The 16,467-nt window shown below is 53.4% G+C and overlaps 1 protein-coding gene across 2 annotated transcripts; it reads left to right on the plus strand.

Annotated features, from left to right (window-relative positions):
* Nucleotides 1-771: 771 nt before the first annotated feature.
* On the plus strand, nucleotides 772-7,387 carry LOC115660464 (C-factor-like). Of its 2 annotated transcripts, XM_030581932.1 has the most exons (6): nucleotides 772-919; nucleotides 1,387-1,438; nucleotides 3,802-3,989; nucleotides 5,879-6,037; nucleotides 6,535-6,654; nucleotides 7,175-7,387. In XM_030581932.1, the coding sequence occupies exons 1-6, from the start codon at nucleotides 773-775 to the stop codon at nucleotides 7,286-7,288; spliced, it is 780 nt and encodes a 259-aa protein (XP_030437792.1). In that variant the 5' UTR covers nucleotide 772; the 3' UTR covers nucleotides 7,289-7,387. The 2 variants fall into 2 exon arrangements, with proteins under 2 accessions (XP_030437792.1, XP_030437793.1); XM_030581933.1 differs by lacking the exon at nucleotides 5,879-6,037.
* Nucleotides 7,388-16,467: the final 9,080 nt, after the last annotated feature.

A 16,467-nucleotide genomic window follows, 5' to 3' on the forward strand; every position in this document is an offset into this window, starting at 1 on the left:
CAGTGTTTTCCAGTATTTACTGGCTAATCACCAATTTCAATTCTTTTGTTTTGGGGTGCTCACAGGTTAAAGCCTAAAATCAGAAGTCTGGTACCATGCGCATGGGTGTAGTTAAAGTTTCATAATGTTGATGCACTAACTGTGGACAATGTAAAATTGAGACCCTAACCTATGTGGAGTGTGCTGCACAGCCTAGGCTTTTCCCCCAGTCTTCATAGGACAATAAAATGTAGGGGTCTTGCCCTGCAGTACATTATAACAGATCAATTCTCTGTAAAACTACATCCCACAGCCCCTGAAAGCCATTAGTAGGTGCCATGCGGCTCAACCAAGTCAGGGGAGTGGAGAATGAGTTTCACCATGTTGAATATTAACCTGCCCAAGCTCTTATTACTTCTGTGAGACATTGCAAACCCTGCTCAGTGTAAAGGTCACCCCGTGAAAATGCACGAATCCATCCGATCCCTAAAGTTTCCGATCAGCCTCTCCCCCACCCCCACCATCTCCTTTTCTGCACTTCACAGCTCCTCCCTTCTGGGGAGCTCCTCCAATCCATGGTGACTCCCACACCTCTGCAGGGGAAGCCTCTGCTCAGCTTCCAGCGATTTTACTCTGCCCGGGGCTGGTTCCAGGCATTGGTGTGGAATCAGGGAGCTGGCACCCAGGAGTCAGATGCTGTGTAACCCCAGGTGCAGGGGACGTGGGGGCCAGAACTAGCCCAGCTCTCGCTAAGCAAAGGCCCTGCCAGCTGGGGCATAGGCAGGCGAGGACCATGGCTGGCTTTAATGTCCGCAGCGTTCTGGTGACTGGGGCCAATCGGGGAATCGGCCTGGAACTCGTCAAGCAGTTTCTGGAGAAATCAAACCCACCCGAGTGGGTCTTTGCGACCTGCCGGGACCCGGAGGGAGAGCGAGCGCAGGTGAGAACAGGGAGAGGTGAGAGGGAGTTAGCTGTAGCTGGGGTGGGGGAATCTAAGTGAGGGGCCTCCAGTACTTGGAGCCAAAAGCAACAGGCCCGAGCAGGAGGGGATTTCAGCCCCTGCTCCAGGCTGACGCTCCCTGGCGCATAAGGCTGGGGACGAGTTCTGCACGGGACACATGCAAAGCTAGCACAGCGCATTGAGGGAGAGGGCGGGGAGCACAGGTACCTTTCTCCTAAAGGGAACAGGGAAATGTGTCCCTGGCTTGACCGCACTGAGCTAAATGATGCCGGTTTAGACACCCTGCTGCAGACCCCGAAAGCCAGGGCTGGATCCTGCGCATGGGAACTTTGCAGGCAGATATTGACTTGGTCCGGGGTAGCAGCAGGGAGCTGGACTCTGCCCGGCCTGACTGTCCCTGCAGGCTGGTGGCTCTGTCAATAATCATTGACTTTATTCTCTTCCAGCAATTGAAGAACTTGGCGTCCAGGCATCCAAACCTGGCAATCGTTGCGCTAGGTGGGTGCCCTGCCCTGGGCCCGGAGCTGAGGCTCCCTTGCTCTGGGTCCCTTTGTTCCCTGTTCCCCGTCCCCCTGTCTCCGTGTTCCTGTTCCTTGCCTGGTTGGGAGCCACTGTTAGAGTTATTCCTGCCTAGGTGTTAGTGAAGGGGAGGGTGCCTAGCAGTCACCCTTCTCAGCAGAGCAACTTCCACGTCTCCTATGTCCCACTCAGGCTCTCTGGGCTTGGTCAGGAGGAGGCCCAGGATGTTCCTTGTATTTGCAGATTGTCCTGCGTGCCAGACTGGCAGGGAAGGGATGATTTTGATTGAGACAGGGGCTGCCTATGCCATGTATGAGCCTGGCTGTTTGGGTCTGAACAGACCTTGCTCTCTTGGAGACAAATTTGCTTTCATAAACTCATAGAATCAAAGAATATCAGGGTTGGAAGAGGCCTCAGGAGGTCATCTAGTCCAACCCCTTGCTCAAAGCAGACCAGTTCCTAACAAAATCATCCCAGCCAGGGCTTTCTCAAGCTGGGTCTTAAAAACCTCTTAGGAAGAAGATCCCACCACCTCCCTAGGTAACCCATTCCAGTGCTTCACCCCGCTTCTAGCAAAATAGTGTTGCCTAGTATCCAACCTAAACCTCCCTCACTGCAACTTGAGACCATTGCTCCTTGTTCTGTCATCGGCTACCACTGAGAGCGGTCTAGATCCATCCTCTTTGGAACCCTCCTTCAGGTAGTTGAAGCTTTGGAATTAAGGAATGAGTTTCATGAACAGGGAACCAATCCCAGCCTAGGGATCCTGCTAGGGCCAGATTAACAAACTAGGCCAATGGCCACCAAATTCATGGGGGAGCACCCCTAGCTCAGGTAGTAGCCATAAAGTGACTGGTCTGGTCATGCCTTTGATCTGCTGGGACCAGCTGCTTATCCTGCTGATGTTTGGAGTGCTGCTCACATGACTGAGGATAGGGGGAGCAGGGCCAAATCTGAGTGAGTGGCATAGTGACTTCACACATAGGGTCACACCAGTGCTCAGGGTGAACATCATAGATTATTAGTGTTGGAAGAGACCTCAGGAGATCATCTAGTCCAACCTGCTGATCAAAGCAGGACCAACCCCCAAATGGTTCCCTCAAGGCTTGAGCTCACAACCCTGGATTTAGTAGACCAATGCTCAAACCACTGAGCTATCCATCCCCTCCTTCGGTGATAAACCCCCTGAATTAGGGTTAACAACCCTTCAGGACTGTCCTGCATTCTCCAGGAATTAAAAATGTATGTTTAATTAATGATTGTCATGTGATGAAATCTCCAGGAATACCTCACACAAAACTTGGCAACCCTCCCTTGAAGGGGCCCAGCCTATCACCCCTCATGTGACCCCCTCTGCCCAGCCCCCCAGTGACACCCACTCTCAGACCCCTCACCTAATCCCCACCTTTCAACGACCCTCCCCTCCAGGATCCACCCTGTCAGCCCTCATGTGCCCCTCACGTGATGCCAGGGTCCCACCTCTCACTGACATCCCCGCGGGGGCCCAGCCTCCCATGTGAACCCCTACCTGCAGTGACAGTCCCACGGGGAACCAGCCTATTGCTCCCAGGCTCATCCCCCCTTTCCCGCAGCACACATGCCGCTGAGACCCGCCCGTCCGCTCCGTCCCGAGCCCCTCCTGGCTTGTCCGATGTTTTCGGTGATGTATCAAAATGACTATCAAGCTCTTTTGTTGAACCAGCTTTTTCAGTAACCCGAAAATGCTGCTGATGGTTCTGATTTAAAAAAATGCTGCAAACACGTTTTAATAGGAAAAATCGGCATGTTTCAAATGCTGCCACACAACTGTGCCATCAGGGTGCTCTCCCCTGAAGGGTGTTCTCATGGGATGATGAAAGCTGGGTGAGGGTGAGCCTGCCAGAGCTCTGATGGCAGATTTCCAACCCTGCTCACCCCTGGGAAGATCCTGTTGGTACAACACGCCTTCCTCCCACCCCATTACCACTCTCACTGCCTCACTGCTTTGCACTCGCCCAGCTGACTCCTGGTCCCCCTGATTTCACTCTCTGGCTTTGATTCCATCCGTCCTGCCCTTGCCATGGCACGACCCAGTTCTCGCTAGCTGTGTTTATGAGCTCCCGAGTCGTTAGCATGGCTCTGTAGAGAAGCCGGGGCTTCGGGTCTCTGGGAGAGGGGTTAGCGACAGGGTGGAGGAACCACACCTCTGAACTAGGGTGACCAGATGTCCCGATTTTATAGGGACAGTCCCAATTAATGGGTCTTTTTCTTATATGGTTTCCTATTATCCCCCGCCCCCTGTCCTGATTTTTACATTTGCTGTCTGCTCACCCTACTCTGAACCCCCTGCTCTGTCTCTATAGAAGCTACTGACCCAGCCAGCATCAAGGCGGCAGCAACCAGAGTTGAGGAGCATCTGAAAAGCTCAGGGCTGAATCTGTTGATAAACAATGCTGGGATAGTGAGGCCGAGCACACTAGAGTCTGAGACACCGGAGGACATGTCCCTGGTGTACGCAACCAACGTGACAGGGCCCCTGCTGGTGAGCCAGGTAAGGGCCCTGACAAAGGGCAGGTCGTCGGCTGCAGTGCGGTTTGACTTTGCATAGGCCAGAACTTCTCCCTTCCCCCTAGGGCTCTGGTTCCTGGATCAGTGAGCCAACCTGGTGTGTGTGTGTGTGTGTGTGTGTGTGTTTGGGGGCTGGGGTGTGGCGTTCATCACAGTGTAAGTGTCAGGTGCATTATGAGACTGTAATCACCCGAGAAATGGACTCAGAGGCCCTAACGCTGCCCTGGTGGGGTCTGAGCCAAGAGTTCAGCTCCTGCAGGAGAGGCCATCTCCTGAGAGCGGGGATGGGCAAACCTTTTTGGCCCAAGGGCCATACCAGGGTTGCGAAACTTTATGGAGGGCCGGGTAGGGAAAGCTGTGCCGTTGCTGGACTGGCCTGCTCTATCTCTGTGCACCAGGGCTGGGTTTTTCAAAGGTGGTTAAGAGAGTTGGGCACACAAATCACGTTGACAGTGAATGAGAGTTGGGCACTTAAATCCCAACCTTACACTGTGATAAGTTGTCGCTGAAGTGTGTGTTTGCATCTAGGTACGAGGTACTTTCCTCTCCCCCAGCAGCCCAGCCTTCTGCAGGGACAGGTATTAGACAAGGCAGTTACTGATGAGGTTGTCTTAGCTCTGATCATAGGTGCTCTGTTTTATACTGAATACGCCCACAAGTTTTTGCTGCTCCTCTTATACTGAGTGTAGGATTTGAAGAAGCCAATTGTATTGACCTAACCGGGCTCTTAATACCTCCGCGCTAAAACTCCCATTGACTCGGATGAAAGACGAGTTAGCAGGGGCGGCTCCAGGCACCAGCACACCAAGCGCACGCCTGGGGTGGCAAATCACGGAGGCGCTCTGCTCTTCGGCGGCATGCCTGTAGAGAGTCCGCTGGTCCCACGGATTCGGCGGACCTCCCGCAGGCGTGCCGCCAAATCCACAGGACCCAGAACCTCTCTGCTGTGCTTAGGGTGGCAAAATACCTAGAGTTGCCCCCGCGAGTTAGGCCAAAGCTGCTGGTATTTGACTATCCCACCCGATTTGTGCAGCGTGCTGTAAGTACAGCTCAGCGTATTAGAGAGGAAATACTTCCATGTCAGTGAGTTGAGGCCTCTGTCCAGCACAGATCTAGAGCAGGGGCTCTCAAACGTTTATACTGGTGACCCCTTCACACAGCAAGTCTCTGGGTGTGACTCCCCCCCTGTACATTAAAAACACTTTTTATATATTTAACACCATTATAATTGCTGGATGTAAAGTGGTGTTTCGGGTGGAGGCCTACGAAACCCCATGTAGTAACCTCATGACCCCTTTGAGGGTCCTGACCCCCAATTTGAGAACTCCGGATCTAGAGGGTGTGTACAATCCTACAAGATACTCTGTGCAGGGCTCTAAGGCGGGGAAACAGCATATGATCAGCTGTATCTACACTAGAAACATGACAGCAGTGGCAAAAGAGTTCCTCTGTTGCTGTAATAAATCTACTGCTCCGACAGGTGGTAGCTAGGGCAACTGCAGAATTTTTCCATTGACCTCAGGCTGTTTCCACTCGGGCTTAGGATGTCTCTCAGAGGTGCAGCCCTTTTCACCCACTTTCTATTGTAAACACTGGCCTGGTACCGGGCTCTCCCGTTCACTGCCAGCGAGGGCAGAATGGGATTACCCAACTGCTAGAAATCTGCCTTTAAAACAGGACTGAGCCTGAACAAGTTGGAGGGCAGGGGGAGAGCATGGTCCAGGAGCAGCAGGCCGAGGGGGCCAGCCTGTGACACCTCTGGGCAACAGCTGGACCCACTTCAATTCAAATCAGAGTCCGCTGGTGAAGAGAGAAATGTGGGTCCTTTCTTCTAAGCTGACCCAGGGGTGCTCTTTTCTCCCCATTGCCCAGGCGTTCCTGCCCTTGCTGAAGAAGGCTGCCCAGGGGAGCCCCCAACCAGGGCTGAGCTGCAGCAAGGCGGCCATTGTCAACATGTCCAGTGAGTGCGGCTCCATCACGAATCTCATTGCCTGGGAGTTGGTGCAAGTTGTCTCTTATCGGTGCAGCAAGGTAGGGGGTGTGCCCAGTGGGGCACCAATTCACGCTCGGTCCGTGTTCCGCTACAGCAAAGGGAAAAGAAAAATCTTTCTTGCCTAGGTGACCAGATGTCCCGATTTTATAGGGACAGTCCCGATTTTTGGGTCTTTTTCACATTTGCTGTCTGGTCACCCTATTCTTGCCCCGTGGTTTATCCCCCAGATTTGACCTGCCAGGCCAGCATTCAGGCCAATCTCACTCTGCTGTCTCTTGTGGGAAGCACGGCCTCCGGGTCACATGATGCTTGGTCACCTGACCCCAGAGCCCAAGCCTTGGAACAGGACTCTGGGTCCTGCACCTGGGCCCATTGCAGTGAGAGGTGGTGACTCAGTAACATGCTGATCATCCCCAAGGAGAGAATCACACATTGCAGCTTGCATCAGCTGTCCCCCTTACTCACCTTTCTCCTGGAGGTGGGTCCCTGCTCTCCTCACATGCTGCTGTCTCTGCTCATGGTGTCTCGCCCACAGGCTGCTCTGAACATGCTCACCAAGTGCCAATCCTTGGGGTATGAAGGAGACGGGATCCTGAGCATCGCTGTCCATCCTGGCTGGGTGCAGACTGACATGGGGAGCTCAACCTCCCACCAGGTAGGTGCTGAGTGGGAGAGGCCAGTCGTAGCCACATGTCAAGGGCAGAAGTTCATCATAGGGGGAATGGTTACACTGGAGCCTGTTCCCTTATCACCCCCGCCCCATATTGATGACACCTCTCAGGGGCTCCCATCCCAGCAAGGCGGTCGTCAGGACCGAGCTCCCTGGGGATTCAGTGCTGCGTCCTGGGCGTTGCTTCCCAGGGCTGCTGGTCCCATGGTTCCGTCAGCGCTCAGCGTTGCACAAGAAACCCTGCAGAGCTGCTGCCTTGGGGAGCTGGAGGGGGCAGGAGCTGGTCGTCTGTCTCCATTGGGGCTTAGGTTGTCTCTCAGGAGTGCAGCCCTTTTCACCTATTTTCTATTGTAAACACTGGCCTTGGACCTGCCTCCCCCGTTCCCTGCCAGCGAAGGCAGAATGGGATTACTGAGATCCTTTTCCAGATCCTGGCCCGGCCCCTGGTGTCCTGGGCCAGCCCCAGGGCAGGCTTCTCCCCCTCATTCTCCTTTGCCCCCTGCAGGCTCCACTGCCGGTGGACGTGAGTGTCCAAGGGATCCTGAACGTGCTTCCAACGCTCTCCAAGAAGGACAACGGGGCCTTTGTGAACTGGGAAGGGAAAGTTCTTCCCTGGTGAGACGTCCCCTGGCCACGCGACAGGAGCCCTGGGTCAGGTCATTCCAGTGACCGCGCCGTCAGCCGTTCCTGTGTCCTCAATAAACCCACTGTTCTAATGCAACAACCCTGCCGTTGGTTGGATTTGTACCATTTAGCCAGCCTGAAAGCTGGGCAAGTGCTACCCCCCTATGCCCAACAGAGTGGAAAGGCTGGACTTCCAACACCGGGGCTATGCCAGTGCCAGGGCCATGGCGAGTGAGATCAGGGCAGATCAGCACCCAGAGGGCAGCAGAGCCAGGTGGTCAGGAAACTGGTTTCAAACATCCTGCTGAAAGAGTCTGCGAGACAAAGCGGGCTGCAGGGAGCCAGTGAATGGCAGGTGAGGGCCTAGAAACGCCTCCAGAGAGCAAACTGAGATGGCAGCTGCTGCAGGGGAACCGGGGCAGCCCTAAGCATATGGAGAGCAGAGCCCGGGCTCAGTACTAGAGCAGAGCCAGGGAGATGGAGTAAGAGCGGGAGCTATGGGCAAGGCTGCTCTGGCTCCGTGGAGACCTGCCCACGAAGAAGGGGCTGGCAAGGCTGGGGAGAAACATTCTGTGTCCAGTGCAGCTCGGCTCCTGCCCGGCAGTCTGTGGGGTTAGAGCCGCTCTCTGCCTGGCTACAGCTGGCTGCCAAGGACATCTGGCCAATAATCAAGCACCTCTCCCCTTTAACGTCTCTGCCTAGCGCCTCCCTCCTGACACCAGGTGGGGTGTCCATGCCAGGCAGCTCCTCGACCTCCCCACCTTGGTGCATCCCCTCTGGCTTCTGGGCTGGGAACTAGACACTGACACTGTTCTCCAAAGAACACGACAAATTCTCCCCTGCCCTCTCTCAGCCACACACACAAAGGACACAGGGCCGGGCTGGACTAGGCCACCTTCCTGCACCACATGCAGCTTCCTCCACGTGATTAGTGAGGTGGGCGTGAAGCTCCAGTAGACGTTAGCCAATCTCCAAAGACAAGGTGCTGCACGTGCCAGGGGCCTGACTTGGAACAATACAAAACTGCCAGCACAGCCTTGGTCATACGGAACGGCACAGCCCTTGACAGCAGCCACGCTGGAGCCACGTATGGAGCTATGCATTACCCATGTACGCACACGGGAGGGAGGAAGCTCCATGGGCCGGGCCAGGGCTGACAGGAGAGAGCTGCAGGGCGAGAGGGCTCATGCTGGCAGGGCTCTCTGCACAGGAGGTTCAAATGAGCTGCTCTGCAGGACCTGTTTTACTCTGATTCTGGGGCCAGCTGAGAGCGTGCCCAAGCGAACAAGTCACTGGCTCCCAGCAGCTGATCAGGACAATGTTCTGCTGCTCAGTTTGGGCTGATAGGAAGCTGGGACCCTCCCCTGCTGCTGGGCGCTCTGGCAGGTGGTGTCCGAGCGAGGGGCTCGTGTCTCCAGCCAGGGCCGGGGGTCGCTCCAGTTTGCCCGTGCAGTTGAGTTTAGCTATCAGGTGCGGTGGGGACCTGTACCTGTCACTGGGTTGGGTTAGCCTCCCAGGCCAGCAGGCTGGGGAGGGGGTGCTGGAGCCTCGTCCTGTGAGGCAGAGGGAGTTGGAGCTGCCTGGCTGAATACAGAGGATTTCTCCAGCACCTTGGGCCGAGCGATTCCTGAACCCGACACCAGGAACTGAGTTTTCTAATTGCTCCTCCCAGCCTAGCCTCTGGGGTGGACAGCGCTGTGTGGGCGGGAGGGTGTCTCCACACACACAGGTCTGGCCACTCGCGGAGGTGGTGTAACCACGCTGACGGGAGACGCTCCACCCGCGGTGCAGCAATGTCCTCACTGAATGCCACAGCGGCTGGGTTTCAAGTGCAGACCTGCCATGTGTACCCCTCTGGGCAGCTCTGCAGGGGCTGGCTTTGGACTAGCCGCCGTGGGAGTTGCTGGGGTGGGGCTACCTGCCATTTGTGGCTGGGGGATTGTCGGCTTGGAGTTCAGGGAGCGCCCCTCTCTGCCATACTGCACACAGGTGTGAACAGAACATGGCTATTGATGGTCACGCTCATTCCAGACCAGCAATCCGAGTCGATCGCACTCCCTTGGTACTGACGGAAGCAACGGAAGCAGAGCTGAAATCGGCTAAGTGCCAACCACTGCCACGGAGATGCTCCCGCCTGTGTGATAAATAAGGCGGGGGGCAGGAGGAGCTCCCTTTGATGGACCCCCAGTCATCCAGTTAGCTGTAAAATCCCTCTTGGTGGCTGTTCTCTACTTGCTTTACTTGTGAAGGGTTAAAAAGACCCCCAGGTAAGAAAAAAAGGTGGGTACCTGACCAAAAGAGCCGATGGGACGGTAGAGCTTTTTAAAATTGGGAAAGAAACTTTTCCTTTGTCTGTTGTTCTCTCTGGGCTGCAGGGACACGGAGCAGCAATGCTCTAAGCAGGAATCCTGTGTAAGGTTTGAACCTGGTATGAAAAATTATCTTCCATACCTGGAAGGAATCACTGGGACAGGGAATGTTGAGATAAACGCAATCAGGTTTATTTCTTTATTTTTGTCTCGTGGATCTCCTCTGTGCTAATCCCGGATGCTTTTGTTTGCTTGTAACCTTTAAGCTGAACCCCCAAGAAAGCTATTCTAGGTGCTTAATTTTTGGAATTGCTCTTTTAAAATCTAGCAAAAGCCTAAGTTCCAGATGTATTTTCTTTCTTTTTTATTTTTAATAAAATTTACCTTTTGAAAGAACAGGATTTGGATTGTTGTGTTCTAAGTGGTTTGTGCCTATGCTGTTTGATTAGTTGGTGACAACAGCTAATTTCCTTTGTTTTCTTCTCAGCTCTTCCCTGGAGTGGGGGTGAAAGGGTTGAGGGTACCCCACAGGGAGGAATTCCCAAGTGCTCCTTCCTGGGTGAAAGGGTTTTTTTTTTGCATTTGGGTGGTGGCGGCGTTTACCAAACCAAGGTCAGAGAGAAGCTGTAACCTTGGGAGTTTAATACAAGCCTGGAATGGCCAGTATTAATTTTTAGAATCCTTGCAGGCCCCCACCTTCTGCACTTGGAGTGCCAGAGTGGGAACCAGCCTGCAACATAGCTCGCTTTGCTATAGCCTCACCCAGAACACTAGGCTGTGGGTCTCTGCTAGGGAGCCGTTCTCCATAGGGTAGTGAGGTACTGCCCAACTGCCACCACTGACTTAGGGCGAGTAGAAACATAGCATGTCTATGCCCATGAAAGTGGCATGTGCTCAGGCAACCTCCCCTCATTCCCTCCCACTCTGAATATTTCCCCTAGTGGCTGCAGCAGACCAGTCTGGCCAGGTAGAGAAACCACCTGCCCAGCCCAGGCCCCCAGAGTGCTGGCCCACTCAGATAGAGCCTGGCGCTAGGCCCACAAATCATAGATTTTTAGGGTTGAGAAGGGACCTTAGGAGATCATCTAGTTGAACCCTCTTGCTCAAAGCAGGACCAATCCCCAACTAAATCCTCAAATGGCCCCCTCAAGGATTGAACTCACAACCCTGGGTTTAGCAGGCCAATGCTCAACCCACTGAGCTAGCCCTCCCCTCACAAAGGTCAGTCCACCAGGCCTGGGCCCACAAAAGGGCCATCCCCCGATATTTTTGGTGCCTAGTATCAGTCCATTGATTACTGCTTTCATAGTCCAGCCAATCTGAGAAGGCCTCAGTGAGAGTACCGCAAACCCACACCTGCTCTGTATACCTACCAGAGAGAGATGTGTGGTTCTCAACACCCCCATAAGCAGCCCAAACTCTACACTCAGTGCAAATAATGCATTGGGTGAGAACAAAAGGGAGCCCTCAATTGCTGATGTTGGAGAGAGGGAAGCTATTTTTTTTTGGCAAACTGGCCCAAAGTCCTCAAGGAGTACTGGCTACCTGGAGAACTTGTGCATGCAAAGCTCAGCTACTTGTGTGCATGAGCAAACAGGAGCAGCTCAGTTCAAGAAGCCCTTGCCCCACTTCCCCCATCACTCACAAAGTGCCACTCTGGGCCAGTTTCCAAGACAAATTGCCAGTGATAAGGAAGCAGTTTGGACAAAGAATGGCTGGAAAAGCAAAACATCACTGATATGGAAAGAGAATGGCATATATTCAATTGCATGAGCTAGAAGCTAAGGCAAAAGTGGACAGACTTAAGCTCGAGCTCAAAAGAATAAAGGAACAACAGGAACTGCATCCTCCTGAAAAGCCAGCTCTTCTCAACGACAAAGGTGGGGCTAGAATCTGTCCAGTTTGGAACAGTGTTGATTTGTTGTTTGACTCTAAAAGCAGTTGTCTGTGTGTAACCAAATTTACCTCATCACTGCCACCTTTTATGTAAATACTTTTACTGTGAGCTCGGGTGAAGGTCACCCCATAACTTGTGCAGAGAATGTAAAAATCAATGGGAAAAGCTGTTTAGGGCAAACTACAGCTGTTAACGTCACTCTTGTTTAAGCGGATCTTCTCAAAAAGGAGGATTGCTCACCAGATAAGAGTGAATACTGTAATCCTCTATGAGTTTACTGTACGGGTATTCTACACTACGAAATTAGGTTGATTTTATAGAAGTTGATTTTTAGAAGCACATTAAGTTGGTGGAGTGCGTCCTCACTACCGCAGCTAGTATCAACTTACAGAGCGGTGCGCTGTGGGTAGCTATCCCACAGTTCCTGCAGTCTCTGCTGCCCTTTGAAATTCTGAGTTAAGCTCCCAATGTCTGATGGGGCAAAAACTGTAGTGAGTGGTTTCGGGTACATGTCGTCAGTCACCCCTCCCTCTGTGAAAGCAATGGCAGACAATCGTTTCACGCCTTTTTTCCTGGGTTACCCATGCAGACGCCGTAGCACGGCAAGCACGGAGCCCGCTCAGCTTGCTGTCATCGCTGCTGTTGCAGGCTGTAGGCTTCTGCCTCAGGCTGCTCTTCCAGACAGCAGCACTGTGTGGTCGCACCTACCCCAGCCTACCCCTTGCTCCCATGGTTCATGAAGCCTGGACAGAAGTAAGGAGCAGTTCAACTATAGGCTGAGCAAGTGTAGCATGGTGGTAGAATGTGCCTTTGGATGTTTAAAAGCTCGATGGCGGTGTTGGGCAGACCTCAGAGCAACCAACATTCCCATTGTTATTGCTGTTTGCTCTGTGCTCCATAATATCTGTGAGAGTAAGGGGGAGACGTTTATGGCAGGGTGAGAGGTTGAGGCAAAGCACCTGGCATCTGATTTTGAGCTGCCAGACACCAAGGCAATTAGAAGAACACAGCAAGGTGTGCTGTGAGTCAGAGAGGCTTTTGAAAGCCAGTTTCATGACTGGCCAGGCTTCAGTGTGACAGTTGCCTGTGTTTCTTCTTGATGCAAACCTGCCCCCTTTGTTGATTTTAATTCCCTGTATGCCAGCCACCCTCCCCCCTTCAAAATAAAGTAACTATTGTTTTGAACCCATGCAAGGTAGCTTGGGTGGAGTGGAGGAGAAGGGAAGGACAAGGCCACATTGCTTATTGTAGCCACACTAAAAATCAAACTGTTTGAATGACAGCCTTCTGTTGCTTGGCCAGCCTCTAGAGTGGAGTGATTGGTGCCCAGAGCCTCCCGCCCAGCGTTCTTGGGCATCTGGCCAAGGCATCTATTTAACATGGGGAGGAGGGTCGGCGGTTATACAGTGGATGTAGCAGCAATCTGTGCTTTTGTTGGCTATCCTGCAGCTTCAACAGACGCTACATCATCTTCATTTGCTCCCCCATTAGCCTCAGCATTGCGTCCTGCCTCCGCTCTTCACTCTCACTTAATTCTTTCCTGGCCTCTGCCACTCAATGGCTCCATGCATTAAGCTGTGCCCTATCAATGCAGGTGGACTGCATGAGCTCGGAAAACATGTCATTGTGACAGGGCCGCCCAGAGGATTCAGGAGGTGTGATGAACTAGGAATGTTCTTAATGTTTTCTCTGAATACTGTGTTGGTGCCTCTGTGTCCCCATGGCAGTTCTTAAGTATCTGGCAGAGCAAAGGGCCAGTGCACCTAAATGCCTGGCACTCTGTCTCCTAGCAACTGATGGCCTGGGCCCCTCCCCTGCAAAGGTGCCAGCTGAAGGTGTTGGAGACAAAGAGATCAGGTGACCTCCTGGCCCGGGAAAGGAACTGAGCGGAGGAGGAGGGGCTGAAGGGGATTGTTAGTCTGGAGCTGGCTGGGGATGAGGAGTGAAGTGCAGACCTGGGGTTCTGGCTCACTGTCCCCCAGAATGGACCCGGCTGAGGGGTCCAGTTCGCTGTACCTACAAGCTCTGTTTTAGGTACCCTGTTCCTGTCATCTAATAAACCTCTGTTTTGCTGGCTGGCTGAGAGTCACATCTGACTGCGAAGTGGGGGTGCAGGACCCGGTGGCTTCCCTAGGACCCTGCTGGGGTGGGCTTGCTGTGGAAAAGCGCACGGAGGGGCAGAAGATGCTGAATGTTCCAAGGAGAGACGCAGGAGGTGAAGCCGTGTGAGCTTCTTGCCCTGAACAAGTCTGCTCCAAGTGAAAGGAGGCTCCCCAAAGTCCTGCCTGGCTTGGTGGGGAGCAGTTCCAGAGCATCGCCCGGTCACTCCGTGACAGCAGGCCTGGGGTCTTTGGAGGTGGGGGGCCCCCAATTTGGCGGTAATTAGACGGCGGGGGATCCTTCCACTTCGGGACCAGCCACCGAAGGGCCCTGAAGACCTGTGGCGGGGACCCCTGCTGCGAATTACCGCTGATGACCCGGCACGTCGGGGTGGGTCCCGCATCAGCGGTAATTCGGTGTCGGAGAGTCTTTCCACTCTGGGGTAGAAGGTACCCCCATTGCCGAAGACCAGGAGCGGAAGAAGCTCCGGGGCCCGGGCCACACCAGAGTTTTCTAGAGCCCCAGCAGCGAGTGAAAGACCCTGCTCCAGGGACCCCACAAAACTCTCATGGGGGCTCCTGCGGGGCCCGAGGCCTGGGGAAAATTGCCCCACTTGCTGCCCCCCCCAGGTGGCCCTGCATTGCGAGAGCATTTTTTTTGCCTTCTAATCTGTGATAACCTCAGGGACGGAGATGATAAGGGGAGCGTAGAAACATTCTACACACTACGATTCTGAGGGGACTGCATGGTCACCTCTGCAACTGAGTGCTGCTGAGCTCACCACGCTGACCAAACGGGAAATGAAATTCTAAAGTTCCTGGGGCTTTTCCTGTGTACCTGACTAGTGCATCGGAGTTCAAAGTGCTGTCCAGAGCGGTCACAATGGAGCACTCTGGGATAGCTCCCGGATGCCAATACCATTGATTTGCATCTGCACTACCCCAAATTCAACCCAGCAAGGTCGATTTTAGTGCTACTCCCCTTGTTGGGGAGGAGCACAGAACTCGATTTTAACAGCCCTTTAGGTCGACAGAAAGGGGTTGGTTGTGTGGTTGTCATATTTAAATCGACCTAAGGGGCTAAATTCAATCTAACCCCATAGTGTAAACCAGGGCTAAGTGTGCCTTTAGGCAGAATCCCTCGTGACTGGAATGGCGCTAAACATGGAGTTATAGCTGGCGTAAGGAAGTTATTCCTTAAGGATCTTTTGATTGGGGATGATATTGAAGCTTTGTTCAGTCAGGCTGATGTCATAAATCAGTCACAGAAAAAAAATAACTCTAAACCTGTGTCTATAGAGGCAAGGACTTGCCTCTGGAGTGTTTCACCAAATGTTTGTCAGAGGAAGATGGCTGTTTAGGTCTGTGTAAGCAGAGTCAGGATAACCTCTACCCTGACATCTGGTGGAAAGAATTTCAGAGAGTGTATTTGCATAGGCACGCCTACCCTATCCCAGACTGCCGAGTTGTGGGACTGCTTGGTGACAAATGACTCACCCTCAGTTGGGTGGTACTCGCTAGACAAGGGACATGGGTTCCAAAACCCTGTGAGGCAGGCAGGCAGGCAGGCAGGCAGCGGCGGCGGCGGCGGCGGCGGCGGCGGCGGCGGCGGTGGTGGTGGTGGTGGTGGTGCCTTGTGGAGCCAGAAGCACCAGTCCCACTTTCTCCACTGTGGAATGTCAGAGTTGATTTTTTTATTCCCTCAAGAATCTATATACAGGTTACTGAGCTGAATTAACTTTGGGCTAATGGTGCACTAGTACTGGGGCTCCCCTACTAAGAGTTGAAATCACTATAAGAGCTGAAATTATTGAGCTGAGAGCACTGGGTACTGTGCTAACTAGTAGGGGAGACTGAAAATATGATGTGGAGCGGAGTGGCTGGCAGAGCGGAGTAGCTGTGGGACGGGTGGGATGGCCCACAGAGTGAGCAGAGCCGAGCAGTTTGCAGGGAGAACTGGAGCAGCTCATGGAGCGGAGCAGCTGGTGGAGCGGAGCAGTTTGTGAGGATGGCTGGAGGAGCAGAGTGGAGCAGCTGGTGGAGCGGAGCAGTTTCTGAGGACAGCTGGAGGAGCAGAGTGGAGCGGCTGGTAAAGCGGAGCAGTTCGTGGAGAAGGTGGAAGCAGAACCCACGAAGAGGCAGGGCAGTTGGCCCCGGACCACGTAACGTGCCCCTTTCTACCCAGGCTGGGGGGAGGGACCTCTACAGATAAACTCTCGAACTCTGGGGTGGCATTGACCAGAGACTTTTGGGTTGTTGGACTTTGGGGTGATTGGACTTAAAACCCTAAGGGGAAAAAGGACAGTGCCAAACGTATTTGGAGGTGGGTTTTTGTTTATGGTTTGTGTTATAACCCTGCTTGTGGTGTTTCTCCAATGGGATGCCGCACTGATTCCTTCCTTTATTAAAAAGATTTTGCTACACTCAGACTCCGTGCTTACGAGAGGGGAAGTATTGCCTCCTAGAGGCGCCCAGGGGGGTGTGATATGTGAGTGTCCCAGATCACTGGGTGGGGGCTCGAGCCGGTTATGCACTGTGTTACTGAAACGGAACCCCTGGATACTGAACCCGGCCCTTGTGCTGCCAACTTAGAGGGGCAGAAGGGTTACATTTTTGGGGGCTCGTCCGGGATCCCTGGGTCAGTACCCCTCGCAAGCACCTGTTGAGTGTTCCACTGTATTGGGAAATAATTGTGTTTATATTTTGAGGAAACTACTGTTTGTATAATGGCTAATATGTCGGGTTTGTTGGGCCCCAGTTCTGCAGCCCCTAGCTCAGGGGTGGCAGACTCAGCCTATGATTGGGCAGAAGCACTGGGACATATATTGGAAAAGATTGTGTTGGCCTATGCTACGTCAAACTCTTGTCG

This window comes from Gopherus evgoodei, chromosome 12, assembly GCF_007399415.2.
Source record: "Gopherus evgoodei ecotype Sinaloan lineage chromosome 12, rGopEvg1_v1.p, whole genome shotgun sequence".
In the NCBI taxonomy this organism is placed as follows: Eukaryota; Metazoa; Chordata; order Testudines; family Testudinidae; genus Gopherus; species Gopherus evgoodei.